At 41.4% G+C, this 21,545-nt stretch overlaps 1 protein-coding gene across 1 annotated transcript in view; it reads right to left on the bottom strand.

Annotated features, from left to right (window-relative positions):
* tspear (thrombospondin type laminin G domain and EAR repeats) overlaps positions 1 to 21,545 on the bottom strand; it is a 44,713-nt gene that overhangs the window by 11,872 nt on the left and 11,296 nt on the right. The window contains exons 2-8 of the mRNA XM_062976474.1: positions 19,317 to 19,537; positions 17,745 to 17,983; positions 14,725 to 14,815; positions 9,590 to 9,746; positions 6,461 to 6,592; positions 5,067 to 5,299; positions 557 to 743 (exon numbers count right to left, since the gene is read on the bottom strand). Coding sequence (XP_062832544.1) covers positions 557 to 743; positions 5,067 to 5,299; positions 6,461 to 6,592; positions 9,590 to 9,746; positions 14,725 to 14,815; positions 17,745 to 17,983; positions 19,317 to 19,537 — 1,260 coding nt within the window. The remainder of the gene's footprint in view (positions 1 to 556; positions 744 to 5,066; positions 5,300 to 6,460; positions 6,593 to 9,589; positions 9,747 to 14,724; positions 14,816 to 17,744; positions 17,984 to 19,316; positions 19,538 to 21,545) is intronic.

The raw sequence follows: 21,545 nt of genomic DNA, 5'->3' as shown, positions 1-21,545 counted from the left end.
GCACATTGTTTTTTCCAGAAAAGATAATTTTGTTACCAGACTCCGCTGGGTGGCAGCATACAGCTTTTCCACATGGATGTCCTTCAAAGTCTAGTATCTAAAGATGACTGTGAATTCTGAAAAACTGTCAGTAGATTCCATTTTTGTTTAAAATGTCTTTAAGGAGGAATCAGATAAGTTTGTGGAAGAAAATATGTTAATGTCTTCTAGTTATGATGGCTACTTATACTCTGAGGCAGAGTTCCCTGAAGAAAAACAATGAAACATAGGTATTTCCTTCATAGTCTGTCTGTGGCCATTCCATAAGTACCTGGCTATCCATGGTAGGAAATGCTAGATTAAAGAGACCTTGCATGCTTATATACTATTGATTTGAATCTACATGATTGTAATTTTACATAATAAAATACTGTTTTTAGTAAATATTTAGCACCTTATTTGCTTCTGGGGATTTGAGGAAGAAAAGGGCACAAGCCTAGTGCTTGTGAATTCAAGCAGAAAATAAAAGGATTTTGCATATATTAATTATAATAATTGTGCATGAATGCGTAGTTACCTTTTCTGTGATTAGCCACTGCAAGGAAGGCCTCCCCATCAATGACAAATGACTCCCAGTCCCTGGCTCCATGCGTGACAATCCTCTGGTACACAATAAATTTCTCTTTTCTATAGTTCCACTTGTAAATTACAGAAAACTCCTGACCCATGTCATCCCCTTCAAAATTAGCTACAGCTAGGAAAATCTGAAAAACAAAAAGACATAACTCAGGTTCTTGTCTTGCACAGGACAGGTAAGCATGAAGGTATTATTTACAGAATAAAAAGTACTGCAGGTTTGCAAGATATAGCAAAGTTCCTCCCCTTGCTAATGGAGAACATCTACAGTTAAAGCATCGCTGGCAGATGCCATCCATTTTCTGTTTCCAGGCCTCAAAGAAGAAGAGCTATGACATTATTTCTAATAATTGGTCTAAAACTCAATTCTTGTAATTTGAATCCACCAGGGTCACCTCCTTTGGAGCAGGAGTAAACAAGCTTGCTCCATGTTCCACATGACAGACCTTTCAGATACTGAAGATGGCAATCTCTCGGCCTTCTCTTCCTCAGGGTAAATATACCCAGATGCCTCAGTTATAACTCATAGGTATTCGTTTCCAGAACCTTTTAAAATCTGTGTTATCCTCCTCTGGACACATTCGAATTGTCTATGTCCTCTATGGGATATGAATTTATTTTGCAACAAATGAAGAACGACCTTGTCGGCCCAAGAGAGTTGAAAGATAGATCGTAGATAATCCATCCATAAAGGCAAACAATAACAGTGAAGCGCTAATTGTCCCATAATTCTGTGACAAGGAAAATGAATTCAATGAATGATAACGTTTTAAAATAAGACAAACCGCAAGAGAGGGTTCTGGGAATTGTAGTCACTAGTTTTGTCTATTCTCAGCCAATCAGAGCATGAACACAACCAGGCCTTTTATTGGCTGAGAAAGAGAGAGGGAGAGGGAGAGGGAGAAACTTCAATTCCCATCATGCTCCATGAGGAACACAAGAGACTTTTCAATGCCTGCTCCATGCAAGTGCTGCTGGAAAAGTGAGTTCTCAGCAGGGTCCTCTCTGGAGGAGAGATCTTTTCCATTTCTGGGGAGGGAGAAAAGTTGCTGCAGGATCTCAGGTGTAATGCAGACTTAACTCCATCCTCTCCAGTAGCCAATAAATCCGATTCACTTGATCCATTTTGTGCAGTTTTTCAGTTCCTCCTCCTCATTCTGTTTTCAGGGATTACATGAAACGGACCACTGAATATTACAAATCACTTTTGGTCAAACTGATCTGGGCCCAAGCCTACTACAAGCTCTATATGGAGGATTTCATTATTTAGCCTGCTACAAAATCTAATTAAAGAGAGCTGTGCTCATGTCTTCTGTGAAGCCAGGTATTAGCTATCTAAAGCAAAAGACGTTCAATTTGTCTTGAAAATCTGACCTCCTCTAGAGACACTACAAGGCCTCTCTGGAGATTGTCCATTTCTGCCTGTTCTGTTCATGTGGATTTCATTTGTGAGCTAAACCATTCCAGATGGGATCACTCCTGCTGGTGGCAAATTCTGAAAACCAACATCTGAACCAAAAGCTCATTGGGATTTCAAAAGAACTATTTCTTCTGTCAAGATGCCTTTCATCTGGAGCTCTTTAAACTTTGAGAGACAATAAAAAGAAAGATTCTGCAGTAAAGGTCACTGAAGTTACAAATTATTCCTGACTCATTCCCCATAAACTATTAGTATACGATCTTTCATATTGAAAGACAGTGCTGTGTTCTTCTGCAATATCATGATGCAAAGGGTCTTGTAGCACCTTAGGGACTGACCGAGAAATCAAGAAAGTTTTAGTAAGTCATATCTCAGCAAACCTAGTTTTATGGAAAGTATGGTTTCTTGCACTATGCATGCTATACAACCTAAAGAGTAGAAAGTCAGATACTCAGACAAAGAAGAAAAATATTTGAGGAGAGATCAAGGGTGTAATTTTGCCACAATGTACATGATAACTTTTTTGATTATCAATAGCACCAACTCTCTGTGCCTCTAAAAAATGGAATTATAGCTGTCTGCCTATTTGTTGAATATGCTGGTGAAACCTTAAAAACAAGGAAATTTACTTTGTTCATACTGTGTGCAGGATACAATTCTTGAATTTACTGAATAATTACAAGCATTTTCCCTCAAACTAGCATGTTCTAGATGTGTGAAAGCACAACTCACATCATTCTTAGCTGCTATTTACAGTCATTGTGACTATTAGGAATGGCTGAGGTTTAGAGCACAGCTTGGAAAAGTAACTTGTCTGGGCCAGAGTTCCTTGTATCGTGCAGTCAGCAAAGTTAGTGACCAAACCAGCTCATGTTTTCTAGACATCGCAGTCCAAAAAGCTAGCATTTCCAATATCTGAAGTATACCAGGTTAAAAACAACTGCCATATTTTAACCGCCTGATATTAAATAGGTACCTACCAGTGAGCATCCAACCCTAATATATATTTAATCCCTCATGTTCCATAAGACCCCCTGATAACTTTGGCTGTTAAGGGTTAACATATTATTTTGCTAGACTTTCCAGAAAGGAGGCAAAGAATTCATGCCCCACTGTTGTTGTTTTTTTAAGGCTTCCCTATCAAATCCCCAAATTACAATTCTCAATGATTCTTAAAATTAGGGAGAACTCAGTTTTGCACTGTGGAAAAACTGCTAGCCTATGTAGGCTATCCTCCCTCCAACATTTACTTATTTGGAGTACTTCTGAGTTTCATTTCAGTAAATGCTCTCAGAATTACTTAACAAAAGAATTGCAACCACTACAACAATATGCAGAAGACAACAAAGCACAACTGAGTAATACAATGTCATGAAAGCTGTCTTTGAAAAACACTTTGAAGAACACCAAAGTGAAACTGTCCTTCTATGTTGACAAAGCCCCATTGAAACTACAGAATCTTCTGAAGTAGGCATGCCTACATAGCCTTGCTTTCTGCAATGAGGTTCTAGTCTGTTAAGGTTTCTTAGGAAGTCCTTGTTATGAAACCCTGTTTTTAGATCAGCTTAATTGGCAGTCCTTCTGATGTATTTGACTACAACTTCCACTATCTGAAGCCAGCACACAAATAAGGCAATTTGCATAATGGTCCCGAATTACTAGAATGACCTTCAATTACAACTAGGCTCTTCCTAATTGTGTTATCCTTAGAAAAAAAATGACAACTCTGTACAGTTCTGCAGGATATACTATTTTGAAAATACTGTTGCTGTTAGTCACTGTTACTTCCAGTAAGACTTTAAAAAGTAACTTTTCTGACATGTGGAATTGTCTCAAAGTGTAATTACTGGGACGGTCCTGTTGAAACTACTTTAACCTCAGGTTATAGAAAACTGGAAACCTACAGCCACTTAACACAGGGCCCTTCTACACTGCCATATAATTCACCTTATCAAGGCAGATAATCCAGATTATCTGCTTTGAACTGAATTATATTGCCATATAATCCAGTTCAAAACAGATAATCTAGATTTTATATAGCAGTGTAGAGACTGGCTACAGGGAAGCACCTGGGGCCCAGTCACCTGTTTATTTGTACTTTTGCCCAGTGGGTAATGGATTCTTCTTTTCTCTCAGTATGTCAGGAAAGCCATACAGCTCCCATGTGCATAAAAACAGCCAATGAATGTTTAGGAAGTTGAGCTACACCTGTCATATAATCCAGTTCAAAGCAGATAATCTGGATTTTATATGGCAGTGTAGAAGAGGTCTGAGAGCTTCCACCTGCTCTTGTGTGTTCAGAGAAGAAAAGTGGCCACCTGCTATTTTGCCATTTGATTTATTTGGGCAGCACTATGTTATTGGTTTTGTAAGCACATTAAATGATCAGAGAGGTATGCCCCCAAATATTGCAAATAAATACAGTCAATGGATTCTTTATTCACAGATTCAAACATCCACAGCTGAAAACATTATTTTTAAAAATCCAAAAAGCAAACCACTATTTTTCCATTTTATATAAGGGAGACCATTTTACTATGCCCACTTTATATAAAGGGACTTGACCATTCACAATTTTGATATCCACAGAGCAGTAGTGGTAATGGCTGAAACCAAACCCCCAGGAGATACCAAATAGCCACTATAATGCATAATAATTGGGGAGTTCTCAGAGGCACATTTGACCAAAGTGGACATTGGGAAAGTGTATTTCAATTATTATGGTCTTGGAGGGAGAAGGTCAAAGCTGATAAACAAAAAAAAGGGGGGAGACAAGCATCCCATTTAAACAAAATTCAAAATAAATCAAGCATGTCATATTGTTATGTGTGTTTAGGTCATCTTGAACGTATGTTAACCCTGTCATAGATCTCTCTTGGTAAGTTTTATGCAGAGGAGGGTTGTCATTGCCTTCCTATTAGACTGAGAGAGTATGACTTCCCCAAAGTCATTCTGTGGGGTTCAGTAGGGATTGAAACCTTGTTTTCTGGAGTACTAGATTAACATTCAAGCCAATACAAGCTTGGATTACCTTTTTTCCAATTGTAAAGAATTTCCAAGATTCAGCTTGGTAGGTGGGAATATTTTGGTAAGCCACAAATTTCTCATCAGTCCATTTATAGATGGCTGAGCCAGGAGGAGTGTAGCGATTCGCAGTGGCTGCAAAGAGCCCCACACTGGGAATGACGAAAACTTCAATGCCTTTAGTTTCAGAACTTGTCACTAAACTCTGATATTCTTCCAGGTAGTCCAATTTTTCTTCAACTAGAAAACAACAAGAAAGCAGAGGAAACTATTTGACTCAACCAAAAGGCTTCTGTACGCATGATCATCTGGTGCAGCTGTTCTCAACCTGTGGGTCCCCAGATGTTTCGTCCTACAACTCCCAGAAATCCCTGCCAGTTTACCAGCTGTTAGGATTTCTGGGAGTTGAAAGGCAAAACATCTGGGGACCCACAGGTTGAGAACTACTGATCTAGTAGAATGGGTTTTCTGAAAGGTCACCCAATGGTTTTCTAAGTCTAAGTTGGGAATTAGACCCTGCTTGGTACAATGCTCAAACCACTATACCACAGTAGCTCTCTAAGCATAATTGTGCTCATTTTTTCCTCACTGAGAAGTGAACAAATCCATTCCAAGGTTGGTGGAGAGGGACATGTAAACTCTCTTCAGAGCTATATTCCTAAAATCACCAGTCAGTTTACCTCCATAACAGTAAAGAATCTTCCAGATTATACATGCCCAACCAGTCTGATGTAATTTAGTACTCTTGTCAATTACAGACTCATAAGACGGGAATTATTAAAATATAATTTGGGTGAATCCCAAACTTCACTCTGTATGTGTGTGTTCTGTACAGAAACAGCATTTGTAAAACTATTGCTGCTGTTTACATTCCAATTTATGATACCCAAAGGGCTTAAGATATAAAACAAGCACAGGAAAACTGAAGAAGAGGATGCAAGTGGAGGTAAGCAACCATATAAGATGTGAACACTTCCATTATGCATAGTTTAGCTGAGTGACAATGAAGGTTGAGGCAGCCAGTCTGTGGTACATGACCAGTGAATGGTCCGCCTCTGACCTGGCAGCTTCTCAACTACCTTTATCTCTGCCTAGTGATCAGACATAAGCTATTTCCTTTCATTTCTTTTCAAAGGGTTCAGGGGACAGGTTTTCATGAGGAAGACTTAGGGCCCTTACACACAGCCATATAACCCAGAATATCAAGGCAGAAAATCCCACAATATCTGCTTTGAACTTGGTCATCTGAGTCCATACTGCTATATATCCCAGTTTAACGCAGATAATGTGGGATTTCATTCAGCTGTGTGGAAGGGGCCTAATTCTCCACTCACAATCTAGCAACATTTGCTTCCTTTGGCAAACTAGTATTGGTAAAAACACCAAACAGAAATAATTTACCTTCTAGCATAGAAATCCATGTGGTTCCATTACAGATATAAAGTCCTTTCTGAGCAGCATTAAACCAGAACTGTCCACTTTCACTCTTGGTGCAGGGAGGATGGGACCCCAGAGTCACCTTCATGTCTGCTTCTAGAGAACAAGAACAATAAAAAACCGGAGCAGCAGTGAAATAAGGGTTCCAACTAGGAATGGGAAAAAAAGACATATAACACTGGCCAACAAGCATTTTGGTGCCTCTAATATAAGCCATGTTTCTGGGTATATTTGACCTGCTATTTCCAAAAATGGCACCAGTTTTCCCCTATCTCTGTTTCTGAGATATAGTAAGTGCTATATATCAATCGCCATCTGCTCACCCATAGAAAACCATGATAACCATATCTAGGAAACTAGAGCTGATGAATCCAAGTCTGGAGTTAAAATTGCTGGAAGAAACATTAACAACCTTAAATATGCAGATGATACCACTTTGATAGCTGAAAGCGAGGAGGAGCTGAGGAGCCTTTTCACCAAGGTGAAAGAAGAAAGTGCAAAAGCTGGGTTGAAGTTAAATATCAAAAAACCAAGATTATGGCAACCAGACTGACTGATAACCAGCAAATAGAGGAAGAAAACATGGAGGCAGTGACAGACTTTGTATTTCTAGGCGTAAAGATTACTGCAGATGCAGACTGCAGCCAGGAAATCAGAAGATGTTTACTTCTTGGGAGGAGAGCAATAACCAATCTCGATAAAATAGTGAAAAGCAGAGACATCACACTGGCAACAAAGGTCCGCATAGTTAAAGCAATGGTATTTCCCATAGTAACCTATGGATGTGAGAGCTGGACCATAAGGAAGGCTGAGTGAAGGAAGATAGACGCTTTTGAACTTTGGTGTTGGAGGAAAATTCTGAGAGTGCCTTAGACCTCAAGAAGATCAAATCAATCCATACTCCAAGAAATAATGCCCGACTGCTCACTGGAGGGAAGGATATTAGAGGCAAAGATGAAGTACTTTGGCCACATCATGAGAAGACAGGAAAGCTTGGAGATGATAATGAAGCTGGGGAAAATGGGAGGAAAAAGGAAGAGGGGCTGACCAAAGGAAAGACGGCTAGATGGTATCCTTGAAGTAACTGGCTTGACCTTGAAGGATCTGGAGGTGGCCACAGCCGACAGGGAGCTCTGGTGTGGGCTGGTCCATAAGGTCATGAAGAGTCGGAAGCGACTGAATGAACAAACAACAGAGCTGATGCAATTTTCTGAATCAGCACGCCAAATAACCCCAGGAACAGGCCTAAAAACCAAGACATCAATTTATTTTTGGTTGGGCTGTGTATTTATTCCCAAGATGAAAATTGTGTTCCCTGACAGTTTGGAGGCCCCACTGAAAAGAGCAATAGACCAGCAAGAACGTGTGTAACTTTCTCCTGATAGTCAAATGTTCTCCACAGCTATAGTCCAATGCTGAAACCAGAATACCACACTGGCTTGCTCTTTATAGGCAAGTTAGTCTGCATAGTGTTTTGTTGTTCAGTTGCTACCACTGCATGGTTTTGTAAGAATTCTATATAAAGCTATTCAGTATGAAATGCTGAACTTTCAACCCATAGTACAGTCAGCACTCTATCACTAAGATTTAACTTAAGATAAATTAAACTCCTTAAAACCCACTGCAGTGTGCTTTGGTTGCATGTATTATCTAGTCCAGGGCTTCTTAAACTTTTCCACTCATGACCCCGTTTGACCCAAGAAGTATTTACATGACCCTGGGTACATAGATATATAAAATTGGTATAAAAACCAAACATTTACTAATAACAAATCAGCATTTGCAAGGCTTGCTAAACAAGCTGAGATTGCTTTTTATGATGTGCAGGTCAAGCATCTTCTGCAGAGTCCACTGTAAACATAACAGATTCATGTAAATGTCTTAAACAGCCACTAGGTGGTTGGAAACCTTTTATTGTTACTAATTTTTTCAGGATCCCAACAAGGGGATCCCATTTGGGATCAGGACCCACAGTTTAAGAAGCAGTGATCTAGCCACTGCAGTTTGAAGCTAGTGTCATTATATGTTCAGTGTAGATGAGCCCTACACCTTCTTAAATCCTGGAATGAATAAATTGAAAACCAGTTGAGGTTCAACTCAGATAAGATGCTCTGGAGAAGAACCTAGAGCAGAGATGTGGAATGAGCATCACTCCACAATTTCACTGGATAGCAATACCATTGTGAAAACCCAGCAAGCAACTGTTCCTCCTGGTTGTATTTCAGACTCCATGTCCTCACAGCCATATAGCTTTCTGGCCAACTTATCATTTCTATTAAGAGTCTATGGTCCTTCAGACATGTTTCATCATCCTTGGCCCACCATTCCAACAAAGAGAAATATCAACTAAGATGTGGTAGTCAATGGCTCCTGTTTCCGTGATGCAATGAATCTGATTTAGACTTTAGTCTAAACTAAAGGTGATATCCAAGGTACTGAACCTTATCTTTCAGATTAGTTTCACACCTTGGATCCCTCCTTTAAAATTCTGACTAAACCCTGGAGTGTATTCACAGTATGACTGACAACTAGAAGACCTCATATTGTCCATCCCTGATAGCTGGAAAGTAATATGTAGACTTCTTTAGGTGGCGTATTTGTTAAACACGTTGTCTGGAGAGACCTCTGGACCCAGCTCCACTGCTCACATAATACAGGGTGTATCTACCCTGTAGAATTAATCCAGTTGGGTACCACAACTCTCATGATTTCATAACATTGAGCTATGGCAGTTAAAAAGATGTTGAACTGCATTAATTCTATATTTAGTTAACCTCGTTCATTTTCAGCAAAGTCTTCCTAACACTTTAAAGCGTTGTGTTGTTGTTTTGTGAGCTGCAACAAAATACTTCATCCCAGACATGGGCTGACAGCCATGAAAGGCTGACAGTCATAAAGCAAGGACTGGGAATTGTGTTCACACACACTCCCCTGATATTGGTGGAAAAACAGCTCCTAGCATTCCTCATCATTGACTAAGGCAGATGGCAATATGATGATCAATGGAGGGATGCTTAACTCCCAAGCCTACTTTACACTATTGGCTGGTTTGGCTGTTAGAGCCTTCCCCCCTCAAGGTTTCCCTTTACTGACCGTAAGGGTATGTCAGCAGCTCATTGCCCGCTGGTTTCACAGGGAGGTCCTGCAGAATTTGGGGGATGGAGAGCACTGCTAGATTAAAGTTCTTGCCAGTGCACATCCGTGAGGTAGCATCAGATCCTGGCAACAGGACCAGCTGCCTTAACAAGCCCTGAAAAGAGAGAAGAAAGACCAGGGCATCAGGTCCATTATAGTTATTGAGGAACAAGGATTGGGGGTGCGTGTGTGCCATTTCTTTAAAATAAGTCCCAGGGCTTAAATTTGTCTGAAAATTACAGCCTCTGATCTTGAAGCTCATGCCAGGTGTTTGGGAAATAATTGTGCCTTTTCAGTTATTGGGCGGGGGGGGGGGGGTACTCTTCTATGATTAGAAGTATCCACATCTCTTTGATTCATGTGTTTGAGGTCTGGGGTCTGCCACTGAAAGCAGATTTTGGTTGTGTCACTCAATGTTGGAACATTATTGAAATTGAATCCTATAATACCACACTGTTACAGTGCCATTACTCCAATTTAACAGCCATATCAACATCCTATGGAATGCTGGGATTTAGGAAGGGACATGATAGGCAAAAGTAAATTTAGAATTGTCAGCCAGCGACAATCCAGACTCTGCTTCATTTGCAGCTTGCTTGTTATTTCTATTGATGTCACTATGATTGGTATCACTCCCAGAGACCTATAACTGTACTATATTGTAGCTAAAATACCAGAAAAATTTGATAAAATCACTTTTGATTTCAAAAAATCCACAGCAACAAAATCAATGGGCAAATGAAATAGAAAAGTGTTGCCAAAGGCTTTCATGGCCAGAATCACATGTATAGCCATGTTCCAGAAGCATTATCTCCTGACGTTCTACCCACATCTATGGCAGGCATCCTCACAACCTCTGATAATGCCTGCTATAAATGTGGGCAAAACGTCAGGACAGAATGCTTCTGGAACATGGCCACACTGCCCAGAAAATACACAACAATCCAAATAGAAAAGTGTTTTTGTAAGTGGGTAATAATAATAATAGTTGTGGCTACAACCCATGGACATTAGAAAGTTCGAAAAATAAATTAACGTATTGATGCAGTACATGTAAACTGGACTTACAAAAAGAGTTTGTGGCTATACTAATTATGAAATGACTGTTAACAATTGATAGCATGGAGTCTAAAATTTAGCTGGGAGGAAGAGTTGCCACTTGAGATTCCAAAACAGTGCTTCTGTGTATGTTTTCCCCTCCACAAGCTATAATTTTTTATAATGGTTTCTTCCCTCGTAGTTCTTTCCCCCCTAGAAAAACATAACAGCATCTGGGTATATAATCTAATTCTCTTCTATACTGAACTAATTGCCTTTCAGCATCTTGGATGCGATCTCTTAGTTCCAGCGTTTCCCCAGTACACACACCTCTTCCAGCCACCCATTCTGAGCACACACACACACCCAACATAGTGAAAATAGTTTGGCTGCTCATTATATTTAAGTTTGAAATGCATGCTGCAGGCTCTTCTGGCATAATCTGAATTTAATAAATCATTTCAAAGTACAGAACGAAAACCAGGGTAAACCACTTCAGCTAATGTCTTTTCCCCTTCCTTTGAAAAAATCTTTTCTCATCGAAGTTCTTTCTGAGGAACAAAACAGTATTACTATATTTTAAAGGAGGTCTGCCAGGCCAGGACCACCCCATGCTTTTAATTTTCAGAGCCCAAACCACAAAGCTAGGGAGAGCTCCCCTGCAAATATGGCAACGTTGTGAAGTATCAACCACAGTTGCTGAGAACATGTCATTTTAAATTTAAAAAACATGAAATCTAATAAGGGAAAATATTCATCTGGTTGGAAATGAAGTTTTTTAAGCTCTTTGCTGAACACATATTTTTCCAGTTCTCATTTTGATACTTTTGCAAGCCCCGCCTTTGCATGCAACTGAGTGTTATAGTCCAACCAGGGCCGGCCGGAGATAATTTTTAATGGGAAGCGGGGGTGCTGAAAAGCGCCCCCGCCACCGGCCCCGCCTCCCGCGCCCTGGCCCCGCCTCCCACGCTGCGTGGGAGGCGGGGCCATGGCGATTAGTGAGGGGGCGGGGCCACAGTTGGCCCCGCCCCCGCCCAGCGTGCCCTGGCCCCGCCTCCCACGCTGCGTGGGAGGCGGGGCCAGGGCACGCTGGGCGGGGGGGCGGGGCCAGAGTTGGCCCCGCCTCCCACGCTACTCCCACTCGCCCGTCTGGCCTTCCTAGCAGGCCAGAAAGCAGCGGAGGTCCCTCCAGGCCGCGATTGCGGCCTGGAGGGACCTCCGCTGCTTTCTGGCCTGGTAGGAAAGGCCAGACGGGCGAGCGGGAGTAGCGGAGGCGGAGCCAGCTCTGACGCCGCTCCCCCCCCGCCCAGCGTGCCTTGGCCCCGCCTCCCACGCTGCGTGGGAGGCAGGGCCAAGGCACGCTGGGCGGGGGGGGGAGCGGCGTCAGAGCTGGCCCCGCCTCCCACGCTACTCCCGCTCGCCCGTCTGGCCTTTTCAAGCAGGCCAGACGGGCCAGGGCGCACTGGGCGGGAGGCGGGGCACCGTCAGGGCGGTGCCCCGCCTCCCGCCCAGCCTGACGGCGCCCCCCCGGGCCTGCGCCCGAGGCGGCGGCGTCAGCTGCCGCATGAGTGGGGCCGGCCCTGAGTCCAACCAAAGACAAAATACAACCCCTGTATCTGATAAATTTACAGACTTCATGTGGACACACAAAACTGTGAATAGGAGTGAACTTTGTTGAAGTGAAGGACATCTGGCTCAATGATACTATGGAGTCATGCTAAAGGACCTACAAAATGCTTAAAGGTAAAGATAAAGGTTTCCCCTGACGTTAAGTCCAGTCGTGTCCGACTCTGGGGGTTGGTGTTCATCTCCATTTCTAAGCCGAAGAGCTGGCATTGTCCATAGACATCTCCAGGTCATGTGGCCGGCATGACTGCATGGAACGCCGTTACCTTCCCGCCGGAGCGGTACCTATTGATCTACTCACATTTGCATGTTTTCGAACTGCTAGGTTGGCAGAAGCTAGAGCTGACACTCACTCCACGCCCCGGATTTGAACCTGGGACCTTTCGATCTGCAAGTTCAGCAGCTCAGTGCTTTAACACACTGCGCCACCGGAGGCTCCCCACAAAATGCTCAAGGTAAAGGTAAAGGTTTTCCTATTGATCTACTCACAAAATGCTTAGGAAGGCCATATTTTGTCAGAAATTGGTATTTTTTTATCGTGTCAGAAGCGACCTGAGAACATACTGCAAGTCACGTCTGACATGGGAGAATTGGCCATCTACAGAGACGTTGCCTAGGGGACTCCTGGCTGTGTTAGCTGGGAAACTTCTCTCATGTCTCACAAGCTAGAGCTGACAGACAGGAGCTCACCCCGTCTCATGGATTCAAACCAGCAACCTTCAGGTCAGCAACCCAACCTTCAGGTCAGCAGTTCAGCTGGCACAAGGGTTGAACACATTGCACCATCGTGGCCCCTAATTGGCAAATGAAACTGGAGATAGTGGTCTTGCAGACACAGTTCCCAACATTTCTAGCCAATGCACTGATAGTGAGGAATGCTGTCAAGCCACATAATTCCCATCCCACTGCAGAATGTAAAGCTGGAAAAAAGCTTAGGAGGAATAAGCAAAAGGCATCCAACAGTTTGATAAAAGTCAGGCTATTCTGCTACTGAGTTGCATGGCCCATTGCTATTATTTCTGCCCCTGCATCCAGTCATGCCCGAATGCAGTAGTTCCCAACCTTTAGTACTCCGGTTGTTTGGACCTCAACTCCTAGAAATATCAGCTGTTAGGAATTATGGGAGCTGAAGTCCAAAACACCTGGAGAACTAGAGGTTGGGAACCACTGCCTTCCTGTATCAGTTTGTGTTCTCCTGCCGGGTGTGTAGTTATTAACCACAGTGGATGTAGGCAGGGTTTCCTTCCCTTCGCATCCTCCTCCATACGATGCCATCAGAGACTGTGCAGACGTTGCAAGAACTGAGGCAAAGGAAACACTGTCTGTTTATATTTGAATCTACCAATATCTTAAAAAGAAGCATCTCTTGTCCTGAATGTCAAAAGTAATGTCTGACTTTGCCAGAAATAGATCAAAATGAGAAATATGTTTTTTAGAGGTTCAACCGTCCCCTCCCTCATTTCCCACACAATCAGTTCCTACGAAATCCAGAAACATTTAGCCAATCTGAATTATCCCTAAACTGTGTGTATGTGTCAACATATGATGACCTTATTAATTTTTCATAGGATTCTGTTAGGCAAGGAATATTCAGAAGTGACTTTGACAGTTCTTCCCTCTGAAATATAGCCTATAGCACCTGGTGTTAATTGACAATCTCTCATCTAAATACTAATCAAACCTGACCCTGCTTAGCTTCCATGAACAGATGGGATCTGGTACCTCTCGGGTATTTAAGTGGGCCAGAGGAAGCTAGGCATTCACAACAAATGGGCCATATCATTCCAAGAAGTTGTTATCCCCTGTGAACTTAGTGTTAAATGATGAGACTAGAAGACTAGAAGCCCTACCTGGTGATCACTGAGTGGAAAGGTTTAAGAAGACCTATCCTAAAGGACCCCTGGGAGGCTCAGAAAATTGTTTTCTTCAGTCGCCCAGTTTTCTATTCTGTCCTTGTCATTCAACAACCTTTAAATGCTTATTGGAAGGTAGGCAATGACTAAGGGCCCATCCGCACAGCCATATAACCCATAATATCAAAGTAGATGATCCACAATATCTGTTTTGAACTGGGTTATCTGAGTCCACACTGCCATATAATCCAGTTAAATGTGGATTTTATACAGCTGTGTAGAAGGGGCCTAAGCAAAAGGTCACTGTGGATGGAGGTGTTTGATAGTTTGCTCCATACTTATATAAAGGACATCAGCAGGGATAATGTAACATTAAGCCTTCCGGTGATAGAAGTCTGGACATAGTGCTTTTTGTTTTCTTTTTGAGAAAGTTGTGACAGTAAAAGAGCACAAAACCAATGTACATCAAATACACACCCTGTACACAATAAGTGCAGCAATGGGATAGACCACTCAATTTCTGCAGAATGGCTGGAATACTCTCTTAAATAAAATGAAATATGAAGCAATACTCACAGTGAAGAAACCTTTTCTTCTCCTTCTGCTTCCTACATAAAAGCGAGATCTTCTCATCATCAAGGAGGGAGGGAAAGGAGTATCCGAAATCCTAAAAGGGATGAAAATGAAAGCATATGGAAATCTAGACTGCAAAGGTCATCTTCATCATTGCTAATAGCAGAGGCAAGATTAAACATAAAACTGAGATCAAACGTTTTGAGGACAGGAGAGCTGGCCTTCAGGGGCATAGACACCGAGAACTGGGAAGTCCTGGCCATTAAGTATTCTCAGTGGAGATCAGCTGTCAACAACAATGCTGTGGAATTCAAAGAGGCATGAATGGAGAAACACGTCAAGAGGAAGAAGGAGCATCAAGCCAACCCTTGTTGGGACTGCCTCCCATCTAGAAACCAACGCCCTCACTATGAAAGAACATGCCGATCCAGAATAGGGTTCTACAGGCACCTACGGAATCACCTCCAAGATCCTGTACTTGGAAGGCAATCATATTCGACTACGAGTGATAGCCTATGATGATGACAACAGTGCTACTACTATTCTGGTCCTTGTTTTTTCCGTGGTAGTTTTTTTCCCTCTCTTTTAAAAAAAATGCCTGAAAGCTCTCCTTGTCCCCATGGTTGCACAGTAATTTAACTTCCAAAACAGGATGCTGTTGACAATTACACTTGGGCTCTTTTACACTACACAACGGCATCGTATGGAATCCTAGGTTTCAATAGTTTCTTGCACTAGAATTCCTTGATATTTCTAAGGCCAGTTCTCTAAACTACAAGGACTAGGATTCCATAAGAAAAAGTCATGAGTCAAAGTGGAATCACAGTCGTGAGAAAGGGCCCTTCTTTTCAGATAAGCCTCATCAACCCAACACTTATTTGTGGAAACTGTGACCTACCTAACAAATATTGTGATTCTGCCATTTCCACAAACTAGATGAAAATCCTTCTCTTTGCCTACTTTGATAGATATATAGGGCTCCCAAGGTGTTGCATTTTGACACTGATGTATATTTTCTGTCTTGGGAAGATAGATGGACAAATGTCAGCATGTTTGAAGAAGCAAAGACCACTAGCATTGAAGCGATGTTCCTATGCCATCAACTCCACTGGACTGGCCACATTGTCCAAATGCCTGCTCACTGTTTCCCAAAGCAGTTGCTATACTCCCAACTCAAGAACGGAAAACAGAATGTTGGTGGACAGAAAAAGAGATTTAAAGATGGGCTTAAAGCTAACCTTAAAAACTGTAGCATAGACACCGAGAACTGGGAAGTCCTGGCAATTGAGCGCTCTAACTGGAGGTCAGCTGTGACCAGCAGTGCTGTTGAATTTGAAGAGGCACGAATGGAGGGCAAAAGGGAGAAATGTGCCAAGAGGAAGGCGCGTCAAGCCAACCCTGATTGGGACCGCCTTCCACCTGGAACCCAATGTCCTCACTGTGGAAGAATATGCGGGTCAAGTATAGGGCTCTACAGTCACCTACGTATCCACCGCCAAGACACTACACTTGGAAGGCCATCATACTCGGACAATGAGGGATCGCCTCAGTCAGTCAGTCAGTCTAGGAGGCTGGATTATAAAGCAAGTACCATCATATTTGGCTATGTAGTAGGCTGGTTGCTTCATTCAAGTTATACCCCACCCTAAGGATTTCAAGGCAGTGTACAATTAAAATCAATTTGAATACGTTAACTCATTTTAAAATGTCAAGAATAATTAAAATGCGAGCTCTTTTTCTTGTAACCGACAGATGACCAGTTGGAGAAGGAACATGGAAGAGTCATTCAGTATATGACTACAGCTGCCAGATTGTTCTTCACATAAATTATATGATATTGCAGAGATTGATAAATTAACAATTTTAATTAGAGAGAAGTCATTAGGAAGTTTTAATAAAGAAAATAAATTAGTATTTTGAGAGAGATTATTGGAGGAAAACTATCAGGATCAGGAGCTAAAGAATAGTAAGACGGAATGATATGTAGAAGTTCATTTAAGGTTCATAATTAGAGGAAGTAAGATAATTGGGTAATTAGAACCATTAGCTTGATTGTTGGAAGTAATAGCCTTTTTCCTCTCTTTCTTTTTTGTACTTTGTAAATGGTTAATTGAGTTGGGTAGTATAGTTTTATAAATTGTATTTGAAACATTATTGCAGGTTAATTGGGGTTTTTATCTTTTGTCGTTTCTTCTTTTCAGATTATATAAAATGAATAATTTAAACAGAGAAAAATATATTAAATCATTTTACATGTTCAGATAACATACTTTAAGACAGTTAAAATACTGTATTATATGGGCTGAAAAAGCCCCCCCCCCCCTCGGCTTATACTCATGTGAGGGTACTGGCTGGCTTATATTCGAGTCGGCTTATACTCGAGCATATAGGTAGTCACTAGAGTTGGACAGTCTTATCTTCTTAAAGTCTTATTATTATCTTAAACTACAGTAAATATTCAAAAACATTTAATGAATGTAACTTTATTGAGCTCTATTTTTATTTTAAATTTACCCGTAGCTTCTGCATTTCCCACCCTCATCTTATACTTGAGTCAATAAGTTTTCCCAGTTTTTTGTGGTAAAATTAAGTGAATCGTCTTATATTTGGGTCGGCTTATACTCAAGTATATACAGCAGTTTGAAGCCATAGACATGTGTAGACATGGGTGAAATCAATTGGCAACATTTTTCTTTGATGCAGAAATGAAATCAATGTTGGCAAAACTAGATCTCTAGGACATTCTACCTGGGATGCCACAGCAGAAAACACAGTCTTCCACATCTTTCCAACATATGCTTCTCCATTCCTCTATGATGGGACAGAGGCAGATCCTCCAACAGACCTGAACCATTCCTATATTTTCTGAAGGGGACCTGGACTATTTAGGTGTCCAGGTATTTTTCAGGTATTGACCTGCAAATTCAGCATTCTACATTTTTGGGGAGTGCCAGTTCCCATGCATTCCCATCCCAGGGATGGTGGTGGTTAAATTACCCCTGTATTGTATGTGCTTCACATACACATCTGTGGGGATGCTGCAGTCCACCGTGAGAGAGAAGGAGCCTTTGGATACTGCCAGAACCACTGTGTGCCACTGGTTATCTGCCAAAAACACATCTCGAAAGGTGACCCGGGTCTGCCAGCCATTGGAGAGCTCTCTGCTCCAGAAGAAGAAGTGGAGTTTGTTACGTGAATATCGGAGTCCGAGCAGTAAGGTGTCACTGTTTTCCTCCAGCACCGTAAAGATGTATTCATTTCTCTGTAAATAAAGTTAAGTCTGTTAGTTTTTTTTTCTTTAATGATATTTTTCCTCTATCAACTCAAAAGGTATTTATTATTTTTAATGATTTTTGGCATCATGTTTAAAATCATGATGTGAAAAACATGGCATGAAAGCTGCATAGTGAAATAAGCTGATAGGAAGAAAATTAACTCATTTGGAAAACGGTGCTGGAGGAGAGTTCTGTAAATATCCTTGAAGTGCCAAAAGGCCAAATAAATGGACCCTAGAGCAAATCAAGCCTAAACTCTCCTTAGATGACTAAGTTTAAACTGTCATACTTGAGACATATCCTGAGAAGACATGATAATAATGCTTGGCAGTAGGGAAAGAGGAAAACTGCAGTATAGGTGCAGTCAAGGGATCCACAACCTCCACAACCATGACCTGAGCAGTGCAGTTGAAAACATCTTGACTTGGAGGTCTCTCATTCATATGGGTCACCATAAGCTGAAGTCAACAAATGGCAGTTAACAATAACAAATGTTTTTCCTTCTACCTCTGTACAATGTGACTAATGACCATTCTTCTCATCTGCCTGTCTTACCTACCTATCCTTTCTTGGTTTAACAACATGAGAAGATCCAGGAAGACAAGAGCAGTGGCTTTTTGCCTGAATGAGCTACAGAGAACTGGACAGTTTGTAAGCTCACAATGCAAGGATGGTTTCAAGGGCCTAAAACTAGATCTATCTTGAAAGACAACTTGGTGCCGGAACAAGGTGTTACTTAAGGCCCCAAATATGCTTAGCCATTCTTCTGCTAATAGTTGGCTCATTTTGGTTTCACGCCCATTTCCATTTGAATCTTTGTGTTCCTGTAGAAAATGTATACATGTCAAAAGACACAAGCAATCACAAAAAATATGTCATGGGCCATAATTTTGTCAATAGACCAAGATCATGCTATATCAACAATATCAAACTACAAATGCATGTAAGAAGGGAGGAGAGGCAACATTAGGAGTGAAGTCATTGTAGCAACTATGGCTACAATTTGAATAAGCATGCTTACAACTGATCAAATCACAGTTTGTAGCACTGAACAACTGAAGCATTTACATGATTTGAACAAGTTTGATTAATTAACAAAATACTAAATCCAGTTCAGAGGTTGAAAAAGTTGTTCTGGACAACATTTCTCAAAATTGCCAGACATTGTGGCTACTAGTCAATCTGGCTGGCACATTCTGGAAGATGTTGTCTAAAAGAGAATGTTTCCAAACACTATCCTGGTTTATAATTCATACTCAGCAATGATGATATCACTAATGGGCAAGTGATACCCTTTTGTAAAATCTACAACATCCTTACCTTGGATTGCATGTGGAGAGTTCTGAGGGTGAACACAATGGAGAATTCCTCTGGAAAGAGGTCACAGTAAATGAAAATCCGTGATGCTGGGAAACTGAGGAAACGAGGACGCATTGCAGAGAACTTGAAACCACGTGCCCCTTGGATTTGGATCATCCGTATCCCACTCATCACTCCATTCACAGGAACCACTTCAGAGAGAATATCCAAAGGGCGCAAATCTGTAACAGACAAAACAGAAAAATTGTATTACTCAAATGGGAGAACACAGGCAGAGTGTAGTGTGGAAGCTTCTTATTACAAAGCAGTTTCCAAACAAATTAAAACAAGGAGGAAAACGGATTTGCTGGCAGAACACAACTGGTTTAAATATCTCTTAGTTGTCATATTAAAGCATTGAACAGCATTTCACAGATTCATCACTTTACACCTCAAGATCAAGATGGCAAAGGTTACTAATGGGGAAGAATAAGCAAGCTAAGAGGGACTGCAGCAGTTTGGCTTTGCCTGAATCTACCAAAAAGAGCAAAATGCCATCTCCTCTCTTCTCTGAGTTTATTTAGTACACACATCTTCTGCATTTTGAACTTAGTTTCCAGGGATTATTTGGAGAGGCAATTTAACAGACACATGGCTCCCCTGATCATGGATAGCTTCTCTCTAGTTTCCATCAAAATCTAGCAGTTATTGCTAAAATTGCGCTACAGTGGGCTCTTTGTATCCATGGGCCTTCAGTGCTGGGACCCACCATGAATGATCCCATGGATGATCACACCCCCTATTATTAAACACTAACCATGTGAAAATGCATGTTCCAGATTTATGTCGTGACTTATTACAATCACTGGAAATCATGGAACCAGATCGTGCAGATCCAAAGAGCCCACCATATATGTATACATTAATACACAGCAATTTCGTGCCAGTCACAGTTCTTTGTCCCCTTCTTGGCAGATGCTGAAGGAACAATGCTGTGAAAGCTTATTACAGGTGGGTGTATGAAAAACATGTATACACTCATATACGTGTACGTACTCATTTTTGACAAAGTGAAAGTTGATCTACAACAGATGTTTAACATTTAAAGATAATCCATTGGACTTTTGTAAAGGCAGGTTTTGAAACACAGAGAACTGTTTGAAGACATCTTGCTGCCTGAGGTGATAGATAAGATGGCACTCCTTCGCCAATCCCATTCCACACCGAGAAGCCAACTAAATTTCCGCCTGAATGCTATTTTTATATTGTCAAAATTTCCCAGGGGATATATGGAAGAAGCAGCCTTTTTAAGGGTCAAAACAAATCAGTTGACAAACATATCACTGTCCTCCAAGGGAATGGAAGGGAGACTCATCCAAGGAACGGATGCTGTCCTCTCAAACATCTACTGGGTGAAGTTGTTGCTTTATACTGCTTAATGGTAGGACAAGTCCTGGTCCTTATTTGCCAGAGGAACCACAAATGATCTGATTTCATTTAAGAATAGACTCAAGGCTGTGAACCCTCTGGACACACTTGAATATCACACTCAGAAAATTATCTAACCATGTTAGCATTACTACATGCATTTAGAGTGACTCTAGGGAATTGGCTGCTAGCCTAGTTGTCTTTGTTACACACAAACTCAGCCATGTCTACATACACTCCCGCAAAGACACACAGCTTCCAAAGCATTCACATTCTTCACAAAAGAAAACAAGAGACAGGAGTAGCCCCAGGAAATCACTGGGATTTTTTAAAAAACATAAAGGATAAGTCGCGTTGGCAGAAAACATCTGCTAAGTACAGATCTCAGCTTTGTCATGCCAGCCAAGCCAAGTCTGAATGTTCCATGAAAACACCAGCAACACAAAATCTGTTTGGCAATAAAGTGAAAAACTCATGTTTTGATCCCAGGAATATATGTATACTATTTTGTAGGTTACCTAGCAATGGATAAACTTTACCTGAGGTCTTTGTATATATATATGGTGCCTCCATATTTTGTTTCCTTTTTTCCCAAGTCACCATTTCCATTACCTATTTTTAAGGATAAAAAGTGATCTTGTGCTAATATAGCTATATCTCCTGATAAAGACACTAACTTTTTTCGTGTCAAGAGCAACTTGAGAAACTGCAAGTCACTGCTGGTGTGAGAGAATAGGCTGTCTGCAAGGATGTTGCCCTGGGGATGCCCAGCTGTTTTTTGATGTTTTGCCATCCTTGTGGGAGGCTTCTCTCATAGAGCTG

Source organism: Anolis carolinensis, chromosome 3 (assembly GCF_035594765.1).
Source record: "Anolis carolinensis isolate JA03-04 chromosome 3, rAnoCar3.1.pri, whole genome shotgun sequence".
Taxonomy (NCBI): domain Eukaryota; kingdom Metazoa; phylum Chordata; class Lepidosauria; order Squamata; family Dactyloidae; genus Anolis; species Anolis carolinensis.
The sequence above is the reverse complement of the archived record's forward strand: the minus strand, read 5'-3'. Positions and strand labels throughout refer to the sequence as shown.